Below are 25248 nucleotides of genomic sequence, written 5' to 3' on the forward strand. Positions count from 1 at the left end.
TTTTTACATTCTCCATGTGACCGCATGGGTTTTCCCCGGTGTTCTGGTTTCCTCCCATACTCCAAAGACGTACAGGTTTGTAGATTCATTGGCTTTGGTAAAAATTGTAAATTGTCCCTAGAGTGTAGGATAGTGGGAGTGTACAGGGTTCGCGGATTCAGCCAAAGGGCCTGTTTGCGTGCTGTATCTTTAAATTAATAAACAAAACACCAGCAGTCAGGATATTGAGGGCAGCAGAACGATTGTCAAAGCTGGAAAAAAATCAGGTAGGTTGTGAATGGGACAGATAACAGCACTTGTATTGGGTCAGCAGGACAAATAGTCAAACCAAACTCTCAGCATTATAATCTTATCTTCCTCTGATGCAAAGCTGAGAATGTCAATTTCAAAATGTTTTAATGGTGTAGGTAGAACCAATCACAGCAAGTCTCATTATAGTCTGTGATGTTTAAGTGGAATAGCACACTCTACAGGTTAGAAAGAAAACAGGAAATGATTTCATAATTGTGTGAATACAAATGCTAACAAAAGCATTGCCCAAGAATTCACTTGATTGAGGAGAAAAAAATGTCACCATCACAGGTCATTTAATGCTGTGCTTTTGTAAATGCACTTCAAGAACCACATTGAATTGACCAGTGTTCCTTGCAGTCAATGCTGGACTTCATAATCAGGTAGCGCTGAAATGCCACCACTGCCGGCAGCCAATGATGGGCTTCGGAAGAGTGGCAAGACGCACCTGACTTACATAGAACTTAGAACAGATCAACACAAGAACAGGCCCTTCGGCCCACAATGACTGTGCCAATCATAATGCCACGATCTTGACTTATCAACCTGCACATAACCAATATCCCTTCATTTCCTGCATGTCCATGTGCCTATCCAAGAGTCTTTCAAATGCCACTAACGTAGCTGCTTCAACCACCAGCCCCAGCATCCAGGCACTCAGGGGCGGAAATCCTGGGGGGGACGGGAGGGCACGTCCCCCCATGCTTTGAGAGATGGGGGACAATCCCCCCCCCCCCATGTAATTTTGTAATCCGGACTTTATCAGACGTTTTCTAAGGGCTGAATCGGCCCGTTCGCGGGGCCTTTCAGTGCCCAGCGCGGCTTAAAATCAAACTGCTGCATCGAGGCGATCGAGGCACCCGATGTTGAAGCCCCCGCCGGCCGATGAAAGACCCCGTGAACAGGCCGATTCGAACCCCACGATTCGGGGCGGACAAAGCTGCTGTTGCTGGAGTTCGGAGTCGGCCACCAACCAGGTCAGCTCCCGTTGTTACCGTCCACAGGGCCCACGGCCAAAGCCTCGTGTGTGTGCTCATGCGCGCGGCCGCCAGGAAATTGTGTTCCACCCATGTTTTGATAGCGATTTCCGTGCCTGCAGGCACTCACCACCCTCTGTGTAAAAAACACAGTTCAATGCTCCTGCCTGCCCAATGTCCGCTCTAGGTTAAAAATGGGGCCTGAATAATAAACAATTTAGGTACAGAAAACAGATCTTGTATATGCAGCAGTTCATTCCACCACCTATGATTTTGACTGCAGGGTCATGAATGTGAAAAGTTGAAATCTTTATTTCACAAGCTGATTTAGGGCCGAGGGCATCATTTGCAGATTGTTATTGCAGAAATAAATTATCTTCTCCGTTAAAGTTTATCACTGGGAAAACAAAGCTGTGAAACAATGCCAATGCTATTTCAACACATACGGCAAAACTTAGTACAGAACATGAGGCTCAGCTGCTGAGGGAGATTTCTCACATACTGGTTAATGAGTTTGTGCAGAATCCATCCCTATGTGTACCATTTGAATAAAATCATTAATTAGTTTATTTTAAAATAACATTTCCCATGTTTACCAGAAACATTATAAGCAGCTGCACAAATAACTGGAGTAAAACACTGGAGATAAATAGTTCCAGGATCTTATACATCACAAACGATGTAGAAAGGTTATTTATTGTGGAAATGTAAATGTCAGTATCTCTCTTGTGGCCTTGGTCAGGTTTGCTTGGCATTTAGTTGGACATTAAAACTCTACTCCACATCATCTGCTCTATAAAAAGGTTCCCAACCCAACACACCATGCCCATTACTCCAACAGCAACATTTCTCATTTTAAATATGTTCTTCTTAATCTCCTCTCAGATCTGTCTGAACACTGTGGATGGCTCGATAAGTAATCATTGTAATCATGTATTGTCTTTCCGCTGATTGGTTAACACGCAACAAAAGCTTTTCACTGTACCTCAGTGCACGTGACAATAAACTGAACTGAACTAAGAAGGGAGGTTTTGATCAGCGTGGAAGAAAAAAGGGATTCCAAATTAATTATTGCATTAATTAAAATAAAGTGGGGCAACAGCTCTAGTGTAATGCAAACATGAACATTGCAGATTAACTTCAAAGTATTTAACCAAAAGTGGGAATACCACGAATTAAGAAGATTATGGAATTACTCAACAGCTCATGCAGCATGTAGGTATGTTACAAAACTTACCTTCAGTGGTGCTGTAATTCTGCCACTGGCCGTATGCGCGATTTTGGCGCGTTGGAGGGGGGGGGGGGCAGGGTTAAAACGGGGTTTTTTTTCCCGACCTGGTCCAGAATTATATTTGTTGGAGTGCAAGATTTTGCTAAAGAATCGTTCCAACGGCCGTTCTGTGTGTTTTTAAAAAAAATTCACCCGACAAGTTAATCGCTGGAATGATTTTAAAAGCAACTTCTGAAGTGTCAATGCCGACAACTGGGACGGATTTTATGCAGGACCAGGTAAAAGAAAGTAGTTTATTTTTATGTATAAAAGTGTTGCTTAAGATGTATTTAATTCACATTTTAAGTTGCGAAACGGTGAATTTTCCCCCTGAAGAACCGGCAGTGTATTTGCTGCAGTTATGGGGGTATAAATTCACCGCATCTGAACGTTCTAAATGGTCCCGTTCCAGTAAAACCCACTCGCAAGCTGATTTAAATGGCCATTAATTTATAGGTATTAAACATTAAATTCCTTCCATTTCGCCTATAAACCCATGACAATGAGATTTAAAAATTATGTTATATTCTGAATTATTGTGTGAATGTTATTTGGACACTTAGGCTATTTAAAAATGTTAATCTATTCTTAAGAAATGGATAGATGTTTAGATCTAGTAATTGAATTTTGTAATTAGCTACAATTAGGTAACTAACTAATTATATGCTTTAATTTCAAGTCATCTAAGTAAGATTGTTTCATATTTGTTTCAGAATGCTTCAATCTATAATAACTGAAAATTTCTTTCAGTTCTCTTAAATTTTAAGAAAGTTATCGGCCTTTAAATGTTCTCGATCACAGCTTTTGTGTTAAGTTAATGAAAAAGCACTAGGGAACAAGATGCCAATTTCCGAGTATGAAAATGGCCATAACTTTTTTAATACTGAGGATATGAAAGTGAATTAGGTGTCAAATTAAACTTCTTTTCATGCTTTATCTGATGGGATAAATTAAAGACTTGATTTTTTAAATCTCAACATTTTGTAACATTGCCACAGCATGTGTGTAGATGGAAACCCTGGACCTCCCATCAGAATTTAAAAGTTTTCAAGAGGAAGAAAAGTAAAAAGAAGGGTGTCTGGAAGTTGAGCATCGCAGTAGATTTTGATAGTAAGAAATAAAGCAAAGTTCTGTGAAAGGATGGAGACGAGGAGTAATGGTATGATAAATTGAATTGTAGTTTAAGGCTGAAGGTAGGAGGTGGTGGGACAAAGAAAAGGAATAAAAGGAGGTGTAAATAGTGTAACCCTAGGTTTTTGTCTTTGATTTCTTTCAGTCACTCTGGGTTGTGGGTAAAAAGCGCGCTACAGTTAAGGGCCTGTCCCACGAGCATGCGACCTGCATGCGGCAAGCGCGAACTAACGTGGTCGCTTGAGCCGTACGGCCTCGCGGGGCCGGTCCCACTTCGATCGCCAGAGCCGTATGGAGTTGTGCGGAGCTGGTCCTGACATCGCGCGGGGCTCCGAAAAACTGACCGCGTTTAAAAATTCTGCACGGCAACGGCCTGCCGGCCCGCAGCCGCCTCAACACCGTGTCACTCACTCAACCTCCGCACGGCTCCCACTTCTGGTTTGGTCGCGCTTGCGCTTGCTTAATTGCCCACGCCGACCAACATTCCCCCATCTACACTAATCTCACCTGCCTGCGTTTGGCCCATATCCCTCTAAACCTATCCTATCCATGTACCTGGCTAAATGTTTCTTAAATGTTGTGATATTACTTGTCTCAATACCTCCTCCGGCAGCTTGCTCCATATATCGACTACTCTTTGTGTAAAAGGTTGCCGCTCACATTCCTATTTTCCCTCCTCTCTTTAAACCTATGCTCTCTGGTTGATTCTCCGACTCAGGGTAAAAGACCACTGTGCATTTACCCTATCTATTATTTCATTATCTTATATACCTGTACAATATCACCCCTCATCCTCCTGTGCTCCAAGGAATAAACTCATAGTCTGCTCAACCTCTCCCAAAAACTCAGGCCCTTGATTCCTTGCAACATCCTTGTAAATCTTCTCTTTACCCTTTCTAAGTTAACAACCAACAGGGTGACCGAAACTGAACACAATACTCTAAATATGGCCGCACAAATGTCTTCTACAACTGAAACATGACATCCCAACTTCTATAATCAGTACTCCAACTTCAGCACAGGCCAATGTGCTGAAAGCCTTCTTGACCACCCTATCTACTTGTCATACTACTTTCAAGGAACTATGTACCTGCACTCCTAGATGCCTCTGCTACATAACACTCCCCAGAGCCCTGCCATTCACTGTGTAGGTCCTGCTCTGGTTAGACTTCTCAAAATGCAACACCTCACACTTCTCTATATTAAACCCCATCAACCATTCCTCAACCCATCTGACCAACCGATCAAGATCCTGCTGAAATTTTTGACAACTATCTTGGTAAGATGGTAGAGTTATTTTGGACTGAAATTGGAGGATAGCATAGTACCTAATAAAAGATGAGCTGATGTTTGTTAAGTTTATGTTGTGTTATATTAAACTGAAAGTGAAATACTGTATCTGGCTTACCTCACTTCGCTGTCAAAGATCACAACGTGGAGCTGGACTGCATTGATACGAAATTTGAGGAAATAATTATGTTGATTCTAACACGTGTGATCCAAGAAAAGCATGGGAGAAGATAGACAATAAAAAGGATTAAATGTACAATGATGCCCCTGTGTTTTGCCACTGGGATTGTTTTCAAAAACAAAATCTTTTTGGGAACGAGTCGGACCGACTCCGCGGCGAGACGCGATCGGGGTACACTGCGTACAGTCCGCCCCAGTCGACAGTCACACGTGCATTAGAACTAAAATGTAAATTCCAGACAAAAGGTAATACCAAAGAAAAGTGCTTCCCTTTTCCAGTCTTCCCAGTGGAAAGAAAGGGAATATGGCATAGTGGCGAGTTGCTGCCAAACACCCCCAAAAAGGTGATCATCCCTTTCTTGTTCCTCAGCTCCACCCATATAGCCTCACTAGACAAACCGTCCGTAATGTCACCTCTGAATACAGCCGTGATATCCTCCTTAACCAACAATGAAACTCCCCCTCCTCTTTTTTCCTCACCCCTGTCTCTCCTGAAGTTCCTGTACCCCGGAACATTGAGCTGCCCCTCCCTTAGCCAGGTTTCAGTCATGGCTACAACGTCCCAGTCGCTCATACATATCCATGCCCTAAGCTCTGCCTTACCCGTCAAGCCCCTTGTATTAAAATACGTGCAGTTTAAACCAACCCTCCTTCTTCGCTCTCCGGCATTTTACCTATCCTGTCCATTAACCTTTCCCGCACCATCCTCCATATCAACTTCTAGCCTCTCCTGTGCCTCTGTCCTGCACGAGATCCCACCCCCCTGCCAATAATGGACATACACAAATCACAATTTGTAAATTGGCATCATCATTATTTCTTCCTATAGGCAATAGGCAGCAGCTTCCCTGTGAGTTTAGCACAAGAAGCTGAGATGCAATCAGGTTAAACATTGACTTTACCAATACCAATCCAAACATTCAAATGCAGCGCTGTAAATCACACAGGAAGAATCGTGGAATGATATGGGTAGTGCACACTGGTGGTACAACTGCAAACTACACCACAACAATGAAGAATCTGATGGTCATGGAGCATGAAAACAGGCCCCTTTGCCCAACTGGCCCATGTTAACAAAGGTGCCACATATATACTAGTCCCACCTGCCTACATTTGGCTCATATCCCTCTAAGCTTTTCCCATCCATGTACCTGCCCAAATGTATATAACTGATCTGATTGGACAGCATGCAAAACAAAACTTGTTACTGCACCTCTGTATACGTGACACTTTGATAAACCTAAACCTAAATACAGTATGTAAGGCCATTTATTGTTTTATTGTTAATGGAACTGAACTGGTTAGTATGAACCTTCTGTGAAACCAGGAGACCAAAAATTCAATGAGCAGAACAATATTCCAAAACATCTTGAAGTGTGAACAGGTATTTTCTGTTTCTCTTCCCTCAGTTCTGTGCAGAGAATCAGACAATCCCTGGGCCAGATTATGGGAGCACTTCAAAAATCAGTTCCAAAATATAAAATGGATCTTCACCGAATTCGCTTGTGCTGTCACTTTTGCCACTAACTATGGACCAGACGGTTCTGAAGGAGGATCCTGACCCGAAACGTCACCTATTCATGTTCTCTAGAGATGCCACCTGGCTGCTGGGTTACTCCAGCACTTTGTGTCTTTTTTTAAAATGGACTAATCTGTTCTTTGCAAAGATAATTAGCATTGACAAAGTTAAGAGGGACTAAAAGAGATGAATGTTTTTACTATCCAATCTGGTGACCTAAATTTAAAAAAAGATAATCCGGGTTACAGTAACAGCAGCAGATTTTAATGGTCGCAAAAGTGTGAAGAAAATGCACTTGTCAGCTGTTTAAATTAGTGAATCATTCATTTGGCTGAAATTGCAGATTCCTTGATTTCTGCATGAGATCTAAAACAAGGGCAAGGTATGAGCTGAAGGGCAGGAGAGACAATTGCACAGCAGGTCACTGTTGCCAGCAGGAGACAGGGGCTGGTCATCTGATGAAGTACACACCAAAAGTGATCAAGCCAAGACCAGGATACTGCAGATGCTGCTAGTCTGAAATAAAAACAGGAATTGTTGGAAACACTCGGCAGGTCAGGCACCATCTCTGGACAGAAAAATTCTCAACCAGCGGCATTAAATTTACAGCTCCATGATTGTTTATTTCCAGTAATGGTAGTATTTCCAGTAACCTGTAATATTTCCAGTGGGCAACTCAGCAGTGTTGTGATAGAGTTGCTGCTTACAGCACCAGAGACCCAGGTTCGATCTGTACAGAGTGCTGTCTGTACGGAGTTTGTACGATCTCGTCGTGGGTTTTCTCCGGGTGCTCCAGTTTCCTCCCACACTTCAAAGACACAGGTTTGTAGGTTAATTAGCTTCAGTAGAAATTGTAAATTGTCCCTCGCGTGTAGGAAAGTGCTAGTATAAGGGGTGATCATTGGCACGGACTCAGTGGGCAATGGGCACTGTTCCCGCCCTGTACCTGTAAACTAAACATTCCCAGCATGTTGTGCATTTTATTTCACAATTATTCAATGCTGCTTTTTGAGTGATGGTCATCATAGAGCAATACAGTGTGGAAACAGCCCCTTCAGCCCAACTTGCCCATACCAACCAACATGTCTCATCTAAACTAGTCCCACCTGCCTGTGTTTGGCCCATATCCCTCTAAACCTACCCTAACAAATGTAACACATGGTTGAATTTGAGGTGGTGTGGGTGGAGTATGGGGAAATTTCCCACAGGGTTTGCTGGTGTTGACCTGGCACAACAGAGCATGAAAGATATGGAGTATATGAGCTTACTACCAAAACTCTTACCTTGACCAATGCCTCAGCCAAGATGAAGAGAACACACACATTCTTGTTGACCCATTGTTTGAGACCCAAAAAAGGACAGTGACATGGAGTTTATAACATCAGAGCCAGATAGCAATGTAACTAGCCTTTAAGATCCTATAATGCCCCTGTCCCACTTAGGAAACCTGAATGGAAACCTCTGGAGACTTTGCGCCCCACCCAAGGTTTCCGTGCGGTTCCCGGATGTTTTTGTCAGTCTTCCTACCTGCTTCCACTACCTGCAACCTCCGGCAACCACCTGCAACCTCCGGGAACCGCACGGAAACCTTGGGTGGGGCGCAAAGTCTCCAGAGGTTTCCGTTCAGGTTTCCTAGGTGGGACAGGGGCATTAATCGGCTCATTGAGTTTCTAGTATATACAGGAACAAAGAGTTCTTACCTCACGCAAGCAACCTGGACAGCCTGCTTTATCATCACTACTAAAGCATTTGTTACATGGACCAAGTCCATTCACACCAACAATGGACTTCAGTATCCATAACAATGCTTTGTCCCTGATAAATGTAAAGGTTCACTGATATTTTCTGAGCTCCAGCTGTTCGAATGGTACAAATTCACACTTAATTTGCAGGGAGAACTAGAGTGTGATATAACTGCAATGATAATCCCTTTGAAGCTCAATAATGAACCGACTTTCTGTGATAGGGCTATTTGGAAACATTCAGCAGGTCAACCAGAGATGCTGCCTGACCCGCTGAGTTACTCCAGCATTTTGTGTCTATCTAAGCTGTAAACCAGCATCTGCAGTTCCTTCCCAAACAATCCTGATCCTATCTTGGGAAGGAAACACTGCGACCATCGCTTACACTACCAGGGACCTGTGTTCTCTGTGTCTTTTGCACTGTTATCTTATTTTTTGCAGAGTCTTTTCTTTTTGCACAATTCATGTATAATTTATGTTTTGGGTGTTTTCTGATGTGTCCATGTGCCTATGATGCTGCTGCAAACAGGATTGTACCTGTACCTGGGCATCTGACAATAGACTTGGCTCATCTTCAGCTATTTCACCTCACCGTTCACAACATTTATTGACTTCAACAAAATCAAGACAATATAAGAAGAAGCATTTCACTTGGGCAGCTTAAACCCCAGCGGTATGAACATTGACTTCTCTAACTTCAAGTAACCCTTGCTTTCCCTCTCTCTCCATCCCTCCCCCTTCCAAGCTCTCTGACCAGTCTTACTGTCTCTGACTACATTTTATCTCTGTTTGCTTTGTTGCTAACTTCTCCCAGCTAACAATGATCTATTAAAGACATTTTCTTTAATCTCCATTTCCTTTGTCCTATTTTCACACCTAACACTTCCTTACCTATGTATCTCCCTCTCCCCTGACATCAGTCTGAAGAAGGGTCTCGACCCGAAACGTCACCCACTCATTCTCTCCAGAGATGCTGCCTGTCCCGCTAAGTTACTCCAGCGTTTTGTGTCTATCTTGAAGCTAAATCAGGTAATTGTTTCACTTTGTTAAGATTACTTGTATAATTCCAGGAGAGCAACAAAATGCCCAGATGTCGACATCCCCTTCAGAACTCACCAAATCTGTATTCGTACTTTGATTCCATCCACATCTATTGTCTTCATTTTGAAGTCAACTCCTGTGAATCAGAGAAAAAACATTTGAATTTGATCAAGTGCTGGTAACTAAGAGAAGATCAGATCAGATCAATATGACAACTGCAAGTCAGACTCCAGAGCAGGTTTCTAGTGCTTGTCCTTGGTTTGAAGTAGCACATCACTGAGTTTCCATTTCCCACCATTGCCACCTCTCCAGTCAGTCACTCTCTCACATCACCCAACACACAAAGAATGTTTTAATTTTGCAGTAATTGACTTAAAAACAATAATTAAGATCCGCTGGAGTGAATTTTGTAATCTAGTACATGTAATCGGGACTGGATCCTTTTTTACCCCATCGTTAAGTCTATTATTACCCACAATGAGGTACAATGCTGAGAACTATATTCTGCACTCTGTATCTTCCCCTTTGCTCTATCTATTGCACTTGAGTTTAACTTGATTGTATTTACAGTATGTATGATACCTTTGATCAGTTCCGATTGGAATAGTTTCTTCCCAGCTGTTATTAGGCAAGTGAACTGTCCTCTCACCAACTATAGAGTGGTCCTGACCTCCCATCTCCAAGGAGACCTCCAAGGAGACCTTATCAAAAGAAACTATCTTTAACTGGACATTACTGGACTTTATCTTGCACTAAACATTATACCCTTTATCTTGTACCTGTGCATTTTGGATGGCTTGATTGTAATCATATATAGTCTTTTAGCTGACTGGATAGCAAGTAACAAAATGCTTTTCACGAGACAATAATAAACTAAACTAAGCATGCAAAACAAAGCGTTTCACTGTACCTCTGCATATGCAATGTTAATAAATCTAAATAGTGCATGATTTTAATATTTCTAGTATTATCTATATTTTTTATTGCCCTTTTGAGGCAATCGTCTACCATTTTACCTACAGGCAGAAGGTGTGAACTGGGTACTGATTTCCAATATTTCTTTATTTTACATGAATGTAGAAGCTCCTGAGGTCATTGTGCTAAATCCTCCTATCTTCAGCTGCTTCATCAATCGCCACTCTTCTACATTAGTCATAAGCACAGTTGTCCTTTAATGATTATCCAATGATCAATTCCATTCACATCTCCTCCGCAAATGATGCAGTCCATGCCTGCCTGCAGCAAGACCGAGACAACATTCAGTCACAGTCAAATTCAGCAACATTTGTACCACAAAAGTGCTTCAAACTCTATTGTTGGAGGTGACCATCTATCAGGGAGAGTCTCAAGCATGTACTTTTGACATCCAACTACATTACCATCACAAGTAGCCCACTGTCAACATCTGAGGAGTCATTACTGAACCAAAAATCAGCTGGACCTCTCACATGCAAATGATGGCACAAAGAGCAGTTTTTTTCTGCTGCAAATGACTCACCTCCTCATATCTCTAAACCTTTCACTATGTACAAAGGTAAAGTCAGGGGTGTCACAGAAACATTCCCCACATGCCTGACTGGATGAGCGCTGTTTCATTTTCTGATATTTGCAAAATCGGCACCATCCTGGACAAAGCAGCCTGCAAGACTGACACCATCTGCACAATTATCCCCTTCATCATTGGTGCATAGTAATCATCATCCACAAAATACCCAACATGGGCTACTCACACCAGCTCCCAAACCTATAATCTGCAAGCATGTTTGATTTGAACCAATTGCAACTTCACTTCTTTGTTGTTTACCACCCTGATTTGGAAACACATTGCCAATACTTCATTGGACCTGTTTCCTGGACCTTATCATCAATCAACAATGTGGGAATAAGTTAATGTGAAGGATTGCAGCTGTTTATGGCAATGCTCAATGCCACCTTCTCCAGAGCAATTATGGCTGGGCAATAATTGCCATTCTTCCCAGCAGCATCCGGCACGGTGGCACATTGGTAGACTTGCTGCCTTACAGCACCAGAGACCCGGGTTCAATCCTGACTGCAGGTGCTGTCTGTTTTGAGTTTGTACATTCTCCCTGTGAGTGTGTAGGTTTTCTCTGGGTGCTCTGGTTTCCTCCAACGTTCTAAAGATGTGCAAGTTTGTAGGTTAATAGGCTTCTATAAATTGTCCCTAGGGTGAAGGATAGAACTAGTGTATGGGTTATCATTGATCCACGTGGACTCGGGCCCGTTTCCACGCTGTATCTCTAAATTAAACTAAAACTAAACCCATGTCCAAGAAATTATTAAATTAAAAAAAAGCACAAGTGGTTCCATGATATGTTGCTACTTGACCATAAAAATACAATTGCTGTATAGAGGGCCTCATCAGTTAACCATAACTTTAAGACACAAGGAACAGCGCATGCTGGTTTGCAGAAGGAAAGACACAAATTGCTGAAGTAACTCAGCAGATCAGGCAGCATATCTGGAGGTACACAAAATTGCTGGGGAAACTCAGCGGGTACAGCAGCATCTATGGAGCGAAGGAAATAGGCGACGTTTCGGGCCGAAACCCTTCTTCAGAGCATATCTGGAGACCTGCTAGGTTACTACAGCACTTTGTGTCTTTTATTTACCGTAAGTTTAGCAGAACGTCATTTGTAAATTGGCACTTCCATTCAAGCATGACTCATGTGGGATACAGAGAAATTCGGAAGGATGCAGGAGTGGTTGTGTTCCAAGGCAATTAGTTGTAGGAGAGTTTACTGAAACTTTTATTCTGCATCTAAACTGTTTTGGACCCCAGCTACAAATGAGACACACCAACCATAATCCAAAATGTTCTGTTCAATTATAGTGAACAGAATGTTTGACATTGCATTATTTCATTTCCTTCTTACAAATAGCTTAAGTTTTACAAGGCTGCTGTTTGAGATCACATTGAAGAGAATTCATAATCTCAGATTTATTGTAAATATTCTGTGCAACAAAATTTTGTGTCACTGCTTTTTTTTTCTCTGGGAATAAATTATGGTGGTACAAATGATTATTAGCGAATGATAAGCCTGGTTGCCGAGGTAAACAAACCTTCTGGTAATATGTTCCCTCAAGGAATGAAGTGAACGCTTTCATGATGCTTTGCTTCTGAACACTGGGCTTCTCTGTGGGTGTTCAAGATGTCATGGATGTTTTATCACCTGAAGCACTGACAGGAAGCAGCATAAAAGCTCACAGGGTTCCTCAATTTTATTGGCAACAAAAGACTTCAGTTTAAAATACATGATTGAAGTATCATCATCTCCTCTCTGTAACAGTTATCTCCTTTCTCGACTCTCAGCCCTGACGCAGCTTTTCAACCTGAGGCATCAACTATTCCTTTCCACCCACAGATGTTGCTTGCCCCACCAAGTTCCTCCAACAAATTGTTTGTTGTCCCTGATACCAACATCTGCAATCTCTTGTGTATCCATTTTTCAACTATTCCCTTATCAGCTTGAGGTTTTTGCAGGGTAGATATAGTAGTCCTGAATCTCACAACATCATTGTTAAACACAAGCTGCTTGATCTCGGGTTGATTTGAAGAACGTACGGCAAGCTTTAGTTTAGTTTAGAGATACAGCATGGAAACAGGCCCTTCGGCTCACCGAGTCCACACCGACCATCACACTAGTTCTATCTTATCTCACTTTTGTATCCACTCCTTACACACAAGGGTAATTTACAGCACCCAATTAATTGACAAATCTGCCTATCCTTGATATACTTACTCGGGTAAATTTGCTGCAGTTCATCTGTCACCGTCACATCCACTGTCAGTGAAAAATATTTAACCTAACGACTACGTACGTCAGAAAACTGACGTATACGGATGAGTATGCTGCACACTGAGTCCAACAAAGCAGAAGCTGAATTGATATGTACAATTGATTCTGAACCATCTTTAGACTTATAAAAAACAACCAATTCTCTCCCTCACAGTTGAGCTGGAAAATTCCTGAAGCTTACTGCATCCTATATTATTGTATTGAAATTAAACCATTAGAGTGCATTGAAATGAACATTTTTTAAATTCCATTAGGCTGTGGGCGGAGGAGCTTTTTCGTTCAAGTTCGTGACCCAACTCACGGAACTACCTGAATTTTTAACATATTGTGTAAAAATATTATATAAATCATACCTGAAGCTCATCAAGACCAAAACCTAAACATTTTTTTAAAATATGAGAAAAACCTCCAATTTTCCGAGTAGTAATTGTCCAATCAATGCACCATTGACATTGAAGTCGGACGCAAATTGACAAGTCCCGCACTTTGTTTTATGGTTGCTAGGCTGCGAGGACTCTGGGATCATGGCTGCCTCTTAATTACATCAAAACAACAGCAAGGTTTCCAAGGAATAAAGATAATGCTAACCTTGCTGATCAATTTGTTTTTCAATTGATTTATCTTTATAAAGTTACTAGACTAAGTGGGACCCGTTGGGTCCCAGCATCACACGGAAGGGCTGGTCACCAACACAATATTCCACCTCTCCACCAATTCCAATATTGCTCGCCAGTGGGGGGTGGGGGGGGATTTCTGTTGCGCTAGTATGGGTGTTGCAGGCCGAAGGTACTGTTTTCCAGAGGGCTAGTATAGACATTGTGGGCCGAATGGATTCTTGGGCTGGCAGCCAACTGTTGCAATAATTTTAAAAGCCAAGCCAAGGCAAACAATTTGGCGGCAGCCACTCGACAACCAAAATTCATTTTGTGAACACAAACATTTAAAAAAGGCAAGGCAAACAATTGGGCTACAGCCACCTGACAACCATAATTCATTTTGTGAATACAAACTTGTTAAAAAGGCGAGGCAAACAATTGGGCTGCAGCCAACTGACAACCAAAATTCATTTTGTGAACACAAACTTGTAAAAAAGGCAAGGCAAACAATTGGGCAGTAGCCACCTGTCAACCAAAATTCATTTTGTGAACACAAACTTTAAATAAAAAGGCAAACAATTTGGCAGCAGCCACATCGAGGGGACTTACCGTGGAGTATACGTGTGTTCAGAGAGCCGTGACCCTCTCGCTTCCTGGGACTGGTAGAGACTGAGTGAGGCACGACACTTCTGGGTTTTATAGTCCCTCCCCCTCCTCCCTGCCGCCAGCGGGGGCAGCAGAGAAAATGGGGAATTTTTTAAAACATTAATATCTCTCTGATTTTTCATCGATGGGAAAAATCCTCCGGTCCCGGAAGGCGGAGGGGGGCTCTGAGCGAGGTGGTCAAAAATGACAGCCGTAAGTGGCGGCGTTCTCTCGGAAATCGCAGCATAGTGGCCCAAAAGCGGTCAAGATCAGACTTTTAGTAATATAGAAGATGATGTTAACTGTTAAATAAAAATGATAAATAACAAATCTAGAGCTAGGGTTAGGATTATGGTTAGGGTCGGTCTGGTTGGTCAGTCAGTCAGCCTGACGGTCGGGCTTGTCAGTAGGCAGATGGGTGATGTGGTGGATCTGTCGGGCTGCCGGTGGGTGGAGAGAGTGGTCGGCCGGGCTGTCGGTGGGTGGTGAGAGTGGTCAGTCCTCCGGTGGGTGCTGCGAGTGCTCGGTCGGGCTGTCGGTAGGCCGGTGTTGCAGAAAGCATGCGGGCGGTCTGATGGAGTCGGCGCTATGATGGTGCTGAAGGTAGCCTGGGTGGCGTGCAGGGCAGTGCTGCTCCCCACCATCATCACCACGATGATCCAGAAGGGCATGCTGGCCAAGGTGGACGCGCTGCGGGGCCACACGTACAGATCCCGCGGCCGGACTCAAAGCGGCTCCAGCTCCAGCCGTGGGCAGCTCTGGAAGGGGGGCGAATTAGGGTTAGGGTTAGGCATATTCCTGTCAGTGGAAGATGCCTTGGCCTTCCCTCAGCCTGGCACGGCCCCAGTCCCACTCTGCACACTGGGAGTCAGTGAGGTTCAGTAAATTGGGGAACCCAGAGGAACTGCCCTCACCCATTAATTAGGCTGGTTCGGGAGCCGGACCTCTGTGGCAGTCTCATTCTAAATACCCACTCACAATTATATTAATTACTAGACTAAGTGAGACCCGTTGGGTCCCATGTTCACACGGGAGGGCTGGTTCCCCAACGCAATATTCCACCTCTCCACCAATTCTAATATTGCTGGCCAGTGGGGGAGGGAGGCTTTCTGGAGTGTGGGTGTTGTGGGCTGAAGGGACTGGTTTCCAGAGGGCTAGTATGGACATTGTGGGCCAAATGGATTCTTGGGGGTGGCAGCTCAGTCACTCAAGCCTGGCGTGCTGGCAGCTCACTCACGGCTGGTGGGCTGGCAGTTGACGCACGGCTATTCCTTGAAATTCCATTTCAAGCAGGGTGCAAGGCCACCAAAATTCAAGTGCAGTTTCATGCCATTTCAAGCAAGGTGCAAGGCAAATTCGTGCAGTTTCATACCACTTCAAGCAGGGTGCAAAACAACCAAATTCAAGTGAAGTTTCATACCATTTCAAGCAGGGTGCAAGGCCACCAAAATCAAGTGCAGTTTCGTACCACTTCAAACAGGGTGCAAGGCGACCAAATTCAAGTGCAGTTTCATACCACTTCAAGAAAGGTGCAAGGCCACCAAATTCAAATGCAGTTTCATACCATTTCATGCGGGGTGCAAGGTCACCACATACAAATGCAGTTTCATACCATTTCAAGCCGTGAAACCACCATAAAACCCCACAAAACATCACAAAACACCACATAAACACAGTTCAGTAGACATTCAGTATATTCAGTTGATTCACATGTTAGACTGTCGTGACCTCTCCCTCCCCCATCTTGCAGAGACTGAGTCACACCCACAGTTCCGGGTTTTATAATCCCTCCCACTGGAAGGGACGTGGCCTTCATGGCGTGATTGACAGGAGAGAGATTCTCAACATTTTTTAAACACTAATAACACTTTTATTTTTCATTGATGGGAAGAATCCTCTGCACCCGATGAGCGGAGGGGGGCTGAGTAAGATGGCCAAAAATCACAGCCGTAAGAGGTAGCGTTTTATCTTAAATCAATATACAGTGCAAACAGGAAATTGTCACGTTTAGACTTTTAATAATTTGCCATTTCAAACCAACGTTTTGCTGTGCTTTATTTCAAACCAACCACCACAAACCATTTGCTGTGCTTTATTTAAAACCAACCACATTTTCATTTTCAAACCACATTAATAATAATAATAATAATGGATGGGATTTATATAGCGCCTTTCTAATACTCAAGGCGCTTTACATCGCATTATTCATTCACTCCTTAGTCACACTCGGTGGTGGTAAGCTACTTCTGTAGCCACAGCTGCCCTGGGGCAGACTGACGGAAGCGTGGCTGCCATTTGCGCCTACGGCCCCTCCGACCACCACCAATCACTCACACACATTCACACACATTCACACACAGGCAAAGGTGGGTGAAGTGTCTTGCCCAAGGACACAACGACAGTATGCACTCCAAGCGGGATTCGAACCGGCTACCTTCCGGTTGCCAGCCGAACACTTAGCCCATTGTGCCATCTGTCGTCCCAGAGGACATTAAGAGCCCTCAAGGTCAGTAAAACCACACTCACAGTTTAGTAGACATGTGTTCAGTGTTATTCAAAGCCCATCTTGCAGAGACTGACTGAGGCACTCAACATTTACTGGTTTTATAGTCCCTCCGGAAGGGGCGTGGTTTTCAAGAGAGAGAATCTCAACATTTTTTAAACACTAATAACTCTTTTATTTTTCATCGATGGGAAAAATCATCTTGTCCTACACAGCGGAGGGGGACTCTGAGTAAGATGGCCAAAAATCACTGCTGTAAGTGGCAGCGTTTTTTCTAAAATCACTATACAGAACAGGAAGTGGTCAAGATCAGACTTTTAGTAATACAGATATTATTTTTATATAATACTAGACTATGTGGGACCCACTGGGTCCCAGTCACGAGGGCCTGGTCCCCCCAATGCAACCCATGTGGGGAAGGGGGATGTGGGGAAGGGGGGTGTGGGGAAGGGGGGTGTGGGGAAGGGGGGTGTGGGGAAGGGGGGTGTGGGGAAGGGGGGTGTGGGGAAGGGGGGGATGGGTGAGGGGGAACGGGAAGGTGGTGTGTGGGGAAAGGGGTTGTGTGGGAAAGGGGTTGTGGGGAAAGGGGGGGGGTGTGAGGAAGGGGGGGTGTGAGGAAGAGGGGGGGTGTGAGGAAGGGGGGGTGTGGGGAAGAGGGGTTTGGGGTAGGGGAAAGGGGGGTGGGGAAGGGGGGTGGGGAAAGGAGGGTATGGGTAAAGGTGGGTGGGGGAAAGGGGGATGGGGTAGGGGTGTGAGGGGGGAGGGGGAAGGGGATGTGGGGAGGGGGATGCTTGCACTCTGCTCACCCCGCACCTTCAGCTTTCGGCCTCCCGGTCCCACTCCGGCTTCACTCAGAGGCTTCCGGTTCAACTCAGCAGCTTCCGGCTGGTCGTGCTGCTCACCGCAGAAGCAGTCGCAGGCTGCTCACTCTCCGCGGGCTGCGCACTCCCCGCGCGGGCTGCTCAACACACTCCACCCCCTCACCTTTTTATTCTCCTCGCTGCTTTATTGACAGCGGGTTCCGGAAGGGGCGGTTTTTACGATTTCTAAACCTTCATAACTTTTGTACTATTTCACCGATCGGAACAAAACTTATTTGACTTGCAGCAGAGGAGAATGGTAAGGTGGCGAAAATTGTAGTGCTATGGGGGATCGTTTTTGCGCAAATTTAAATACAACGCAGACAAGAAATGGTCAAGATGAGAGTTATAGTAATATTATAGATAATTATACATCATTATATATGATTACATGATATATATATTATATAATTGTATATTATGCATTATATATTATATATATATATTGTGATTATATATGATATACATAGCTTGTGAATATGACTGGTATAATGATATATGGTTTAAATAGACCGCAGTATGGAATTAGGCTCCCCATGGTGTAATATGGGCATTGGACACTAGATGGCGCTTAATTTTTCGCTCTCATTTTCTAATTAGTTTAATTAATTAATGTGCAACTTTTGGCACTGACGAGTTATGACTTCCTTCTCAATTATATTTTATCTAAATCTGTGCAAAATTTCATGTCGTTCCGATTCATGGTTCACAAAAGTTAAATTCTACACACATTTTTGATGCTCGGCCATCAGCCTATATTGAATAAAGACATCTTGAAGACAAGATGGGTGAAGACATCTTGGGCAAGATCTAATATTTGCTGATGGTCTCTTCCTACAATGCTTGATAAGATATGGTGGTAATGTTATCCCTACTCGATTTTCTTGGTGGCGTTTTATAGCGTAGCAGGCAGAGTCTTGTTTTACCAATATTCCTTTGGATTACAGTCTGCCAGCAACGAATGGTTCAGCATTTGTCAGTATTAAACTTCATTGCATTTCACAATAATTCATTGTTCAAAGCATTTAAAATAAACCCACTGATGCTATTGGTTTCCTTTGGTGCCAGCCATACTCAGTTGGAACATGGTTTCAGTGAAGTTAGAAATCTAAGTCCCATTCTTGTGACTGCAGCACATGGTCTTAGCATGTAGCCCAGATTCTAAGTGCTACATCACTCAATATACAATTTTTACAGGTTAAATGTCCAGCCAAGTTACCATCACAACCTCTCCAATGGATGATAAAGGCCCTGAGATGAACATTTTTGAGGACTGGGTTGATCTATAAATTCTGCAAACTGGTTGAGTAAATTTACTTTATAAACCCTAAGTCAAACCTTTTGCCCCAGGGTGGAAATATCTAACGCTTGAGGGCATGGCTATAAGGTAATAGAGCGGGGGTGTTTAATGGAGGTGTGCGGGATAATTTTATTTCACATAAAGTAGTGGCCGCCTGGAATGCATTGCCATGGGTAGTGATGGAGGTAGATACGAGAGTGGTGTTTAAGAGGATTTGGATAAGTACAGGGAATGGAGTGATATGGATATTGTATATGCAGATGAGATCCGGTTAACTTGACATCTTGTTCGGCGCAAACATTTTGGGCTGAAGGGTCCGTTCCTCTGCTGTACTGCTCTGTTCTTAGCCCAGTTGCACATGGCACCCTCTAAATTACACTCAGCTCCACTGCACAAATGCAGAGACCACTGTGTTTGTGCAGTGACATCTTACGGTGTGCAGCATGCACAATTAGATGTCACTCACAGGATTTTATTTTGTGCATTTATACTGAAGTAGACATTGCCTGGAATGTGGACACCTGCTATAACATCAGTTAAAGGTGATCCTGACTTTTCTGTTCAGTTGCTGTTGGGTCTGATTGCTGATCTTTTTGAAGGTTTAGTTTAGTTTAGAAATGCAACATAGAAACTTCCCCATCGGCCCACCGATTCCATACTGACTACTGATCAGCCATTCACATTAGATCACTATTATCCCACTCTCTAATATCAATATTATCCACTCCATACACTCTAGGGGCAATTTACAGAGAGAATTAACTTACAAACCCACACGTCTTTGTGATGTGGAAGGAAACCAGAGTACTTGGAGGAAACCCACATGGTTCCGGGGACAACATTCCCGCACATACAGCACCCAAGGTCTAGCGTTGTTACAAAACCTACCATCAGCGGTGCTACAGATCTGCCACTGCCTGTGCATGCGATTCCGGAGGCTTTGGGGGGGATTAAAATGCAGGTTTGTATTGGTTGTCGGAGAGGGATTTCCTTGGGCTGCTAGCTGATGAAGAAAAATCGTTCGGGCTTCCGTTCCCGTTTTATTTATTCTTTTAATTGCTGGACGAATGAATCGCTGCTTTGAAGTTAAACGTGACCTATCGCCTTCAACGCCTTCAACATCACGGATCGCAATATCAGGACAAAACAAAAGGTATGTCGTTTATTTAACATATTATCTTGCTTTTTGGTGTGGCTTCATGTGGGCAGAAAGGCATGTCATGCGTGGTATGAAGAGCAAAAATTTGTAGTCTATAATGCCAAAATTGAAAAATTGAGGAAAAACAAGGTGTACAGAATTGCTTATTGGTTACAATCTGAGGAGTATGATGATGCTACTGATTATGATATGCCAATGTACCAGCTAGCAACCGATCTTCTCCATAAAGACTTGGTCTTTTGCTCGAAATTGTAATTTCTTTATCTGTCTGTTATGGACTTACAGCATATAATGCAATAATATTAAAGTTCTGATCTTGAGAATATCACATTTTGGAATTTTCAAGGCAGTCTTGGTTTTTATTACTTTCCGCCTACTGGGGCACGCTCCGGTCTTCGGTCGTCGCTCCGATTGTGGTCGTCGTCGCCGTAGCGTTTGTTTTGGGCCCGCGCGGCTCCACGGGACACTTTTCCCGACAATTCTCTCTCAGCAACCTCCTAATACAAGTAATCAGATTACTTATTCATGCCATTTGCAGTACTTGTTATGCTTATATTAACTGCTGCATTTCCTGCATTACAACATTGGAGTTACTTTGACCGGAAAAAGTACCATGGTAAGTTTGGCTTCTGGAGTATGTCACACTGTTTATACTGGGATAGATTTATAGTTTGAATTGCACTGCCAGGGGTGGTGGGGGAGACAAACAGGGCATTTAAGAAGCTTTCAGATAGGCACATGGATGTACAGGGAATGGAGAGACATGGAAAACGTGCAGGCAGAGAGGATTAGATTAAATTGGTATTTTGGGCTAAAGTGCCTGGTCCTGAGCTGCACTGTTCTTCTATGCACTGATGGCAAGAGTGGAATAACTGGTCTTGGCTGGTAGCCTGAATATCCCAAACTAGTGGTCAGGTTCTTTAAAACAACAAAGGCAGCCCTGAAGTTAATTCACCATAGATCCACTGCAATTACAATAATGTCACAACTGCTGCTTATTTAATGGCTATTAGATTGTCACCGTTCAGTATTAAAATGTAAGCAAATAAAGGGAATTGCTGCACAATATGTCAGTGCAGCTAATATAGTCAAAGATAATCTTGGTAATGAACTGTCAACTTGTTTATTTTAGCATTCAGTTGCAAAGCATCTTTTCATAAAATGATCAGAATCTTCCCTTGGAAAACAGCAATGCCAGACAAAGTACAGAGTGAATGAACACATGATTTATTCTGAGGCATCTGCCAATTGTAACTCTGGGCAGCAGAAGCAAGGTGCTGAGATACTCAAGTGTTGATTTTCAATTACACCTTTATTTGTTTGGAAATGGGGCTTGGAACCTTAGCATCTGATGGATTTAGCTGTTGCTACTTTCGGACATTTTTGATGTATTTAAGGGCTAATAAATGATGAAGTATGTTTTAGTTAGTGATTTTCAGCTATTATATAGTCAGTCACATCAATCGAGTTTATATTTTGTTGGAATCATCAAACTTTAATGGTTGGTTTTGCTTCTGGATGAGCAGAAGTGAATTGTCAAAGGCAATCAAACTCTTTCCAACGGGAAGTGCATTCCAATCAGCCAAGCCCTCATTGAATGGTGGAGCAGGATCAAAGGGCCAAGTGTCCTCTTCCTGTTCTTATTTTGTTCGTCTGTAGGTTTTTACATATTGATCTGTTCATCTTCCCACGCACCCCAAAGCCTGTCAGCTAATTCTTTCCCATATGACCAATAAACATCACTATTTGTTCCAACGAGTGCGCACGTAGCCAGGTTGGCTAAACATTGAAAAGATTCCTTTGTCGTAATGGTTTTGCAAACTGCCCTACTTTTCATTTTTACTTGGCAACACTTTCTCTTCAATTCATTAATGAGTTATATAAGTCTAATAATAAAGTTAAGAAGTTGGAATGTTATTGCAATCAATTAAATTTCTCCCTCATGTAAGGATTAAAGCAAGTCACATGAAAAGGAAGGCCAAAAATATCAGATTCCAATCATTATTCCATGAGATGTCCTTGAAACTGGTTTTATTCTATTTCACACAAATAAATTATTTTAATATATATATATTCCGTTGAACACCCCAGCCATTCTTTCTCTTCTCTCCTATCAACTAGAAGATACAAAACTTGTAAACAAGTACAACCGGAAGCAGGAACAGCTTCTTCCTCACTGTTATCAGACTACTAAATGATCCTCCCATAAGGCAGGGTCCAGTCCTGATATCCCAATCTACTTTATGCAGACCTTGCGCTCTTTTTTTTATCTGCATTTTCTTTGTAACTGTAATACCATAATTCTGTAACACTATATTCTGCATTCTGGTATTTTTCTCTTCCTTAAAAATAATAAAAATCCCATCACTGTCATCCTTCACTTCTTGAGTACGAGGAAAAATGCCATGAGAAAAATAAGCTTTCTGCTCCAAACCTACCGGCCACGATTTTGAAACAACTATCAGAAGCAAGGACACCAATAAATGTCCAAGAAAGAATGTTCAAATGTGTCTCATATCAGCAGCTAAAAGCACAGAAATATTTGACCCAATACTATGAATGATATTCACTCTGGTAACATTTCAGAAAATTGATAACTATTAGTCATTAACAGGCACAAAAACAGCAACACAATCTTGACATTTCTGACAGGTCTCCTTGTTTACAGTCCTAATGATACTTTCATAATGTATCACAGAGTTCATGCTTACTCACCATACAGAAATTCACATCTTATTCAAACGGGTTTGTTTTTCTCCAGCTAACACTCGTCTGTTCAATATCAAATAAGAACTTAATCTCAAAGAGTTTTCATAGGCATTGTCAATTATAAATTTGATGATAAAAAGTTCAACTCCATTCCTAATGTAAAGGCCTGAGAACATAACAGGGGAAATAAAGGATAAGTGTGTTGAAAAGTGACATTTCCTTAATTGGCCGCGTGCTGCTTCTGGATTGAAGATAGTTAGCAATCCTCTGATGAAGGGTCTTGACCCGAAACGTCACCAATTCCTTTTCTCCAGAGATGCTGCCTGACCCGGTGAGCTACACCAACGTTTTGCGTCTATCTCCTGTAATCACAGGTCATATTGTACTTGTGGTTTGTGAACCTAATTTCTTTAACAAAGTCTGAGGAAAACAGAAGCACAAAATAATATGACAAGTAGCTCGGAGCACACTAGTATTTCATTACAGTCTTCTCCTGTGGGAATGGCCGCTATGGAAACAAGCCTGACTGGTTGTAAGTAACTCCTCATTGCATACACATCTGGGAACAGATTCACACAAGCAATGCAATTGGTTCAGATAAGTGCAAGGTCAGCTTCCTGCAGTAAGTGAGAAAATAGATACATCAAGGGTACATCACAGACAGGTTTTGTTTTTACAGTTGATCGTGTCGAGCCATTTTCCTAAAGACGTATTAATATGTTGAAAATAATAAGGTAAGCTCGTAACAATTTACATTTATTTTAAAAGGGAGGTATCACAAAATGTATCATCACCACAGGCTCAGAGTTAAATGATCTCAGCGTGAGCAGCATTAAAAGGACTTTGATTAAAAATGAAAAAAACTGCATATGCTGGGAAACTTAAATAAACACAAAAAATGCTGGAAACACTGAGGGGTGGCAGTGCCATAACGGCTGAGCTGCTGCCTTACAACTCCAGAGACCTGAGTTTGATCCCGACTGTGGGTGCTGTCTGTGACCACGTGGGTTTTCTCCGGGTGCTCTGGTTTCCTCCCACACTCCAAAAACGACAGGTTTGTAGGTTAATTGGCTTTTGTAAAATAGTAAATTATTCCCAGTGTCAAGGATAGTGTACGGGGTGATCACTGGTCGGCACAGACTCGGTGGGCCAAAGGGCCTGTTTCCATGCTGTATCTTTAAAGTCTAAAGTCTAGTCACTCAGCAGATATATGAAAACTTTTAATATTTCATCAGAATTAGCAAAAAGAAAAAAAACAACAAACAACTTACCTCTGCAGAAAAATTGCGACCTCTTGCAACCGCAAGAAATGCAACACCTGTCCCTTTACCTCCCCCCTCGACTCCATTCAAGGACCCAAGCAGTCGTTCCAGGTGCGACAGAGGTTCACCTGTATCTCCTCCAACCTCATCTACTGCATCCGCTGCTCAAGATGTCAGCTGATCTACATCGGTGAGACTAAGCGGAGGCTGGGCGATCGTTTCGCCGAACACCTCCGCTCGGTCCGCAAGAACCTACCTGACCTCCCGGTGGCCCAGCACTTCAACTCCCCCTCCCATTCCCAATCCGACCTCTCTGTCCTGGGTCTCCTCCATTGCCAGAGTGAGCAACACCGGAAATTGGAGGAACAGCACCTCATATTCCGCTTGGGGATCCTGCATCCGGAGGGGCATGAACATTGAATTCTCCCAATTTTGTTAGCCCTTGATGTCTCCTCCCCTTCCTTAGCCCTCGAGCTGTCTCCTCCCATCCCCCAGCCCTCGGGCTCCTCCTCCTCCCTTTTTCCTTCCTACTCCCCGCCACCCCCTATCAGTCTGAAGAAGGGTTTCGGCCCGAAACGTTACCTATCTCCTTCGCTCCATAGATGCTGCTGCATCCGCTGAGTTTCTCCAGCATTTTTGTGTACCTTCTGCAGAAAAATAACCTGTTTCCTCTCATTCAGGTCTTTTCTGATGAAAGGACCTGGAGCTGAAACATTAAGTGTTTCCATTTCCATAGATGTCCCCTAACCTGCTGAGTCAGTCAATATCAGGTTTGCTGCGGTGGCTTCCATTCCTGATCACCATTCACCAACATGCAGATGAAGTGCAAGTGCAAGGATGTCAGGTAAACACAGGATTTGACCGCCAGGAGATTGACTGCCATATTTTTGCACGACTGTCTTAGTCCATCATATAATAATAATAATAATAATAATAATAATAATAATAATAATAA

At 43.0% G+C, this 25248-nt stretch overlaps 1 protein-coding gene across 1 annotated transcript in view; it reads right to left on the minus strand.

Annotated features, from left to right (window-relative positions):
* rab15 (RAB15, member RAS oncogene family) overlaps window positions 1–25248 on the minus strand; it is a 130997-nt gene that overhangs the window by 30970 nt on the left and 74779 nt on the right. Inside the window, 1 exon segment of the mRNA XM_033026875.1 lies at window positions 9487–9577. Within this exon segment, the coding sequence (XP_032882766.1) occupies window positions 9487–9577 (91 nt within the window).

This window comes from Amblyraja radiata, chromosome 9, assembly GCF_010909765.2.
Source record: "Amblyraja radiata isolate CabotCenter1 chromosome 9, sAmbRad1.1.pri, whole genome shotgun sequence".
Lineage (NCBI taxonomy): Eukaryota > Metazoa > Chordata > Chondrichthyes > Rajiformes > Rajidae > Amblyraja > Amblyraja radiata.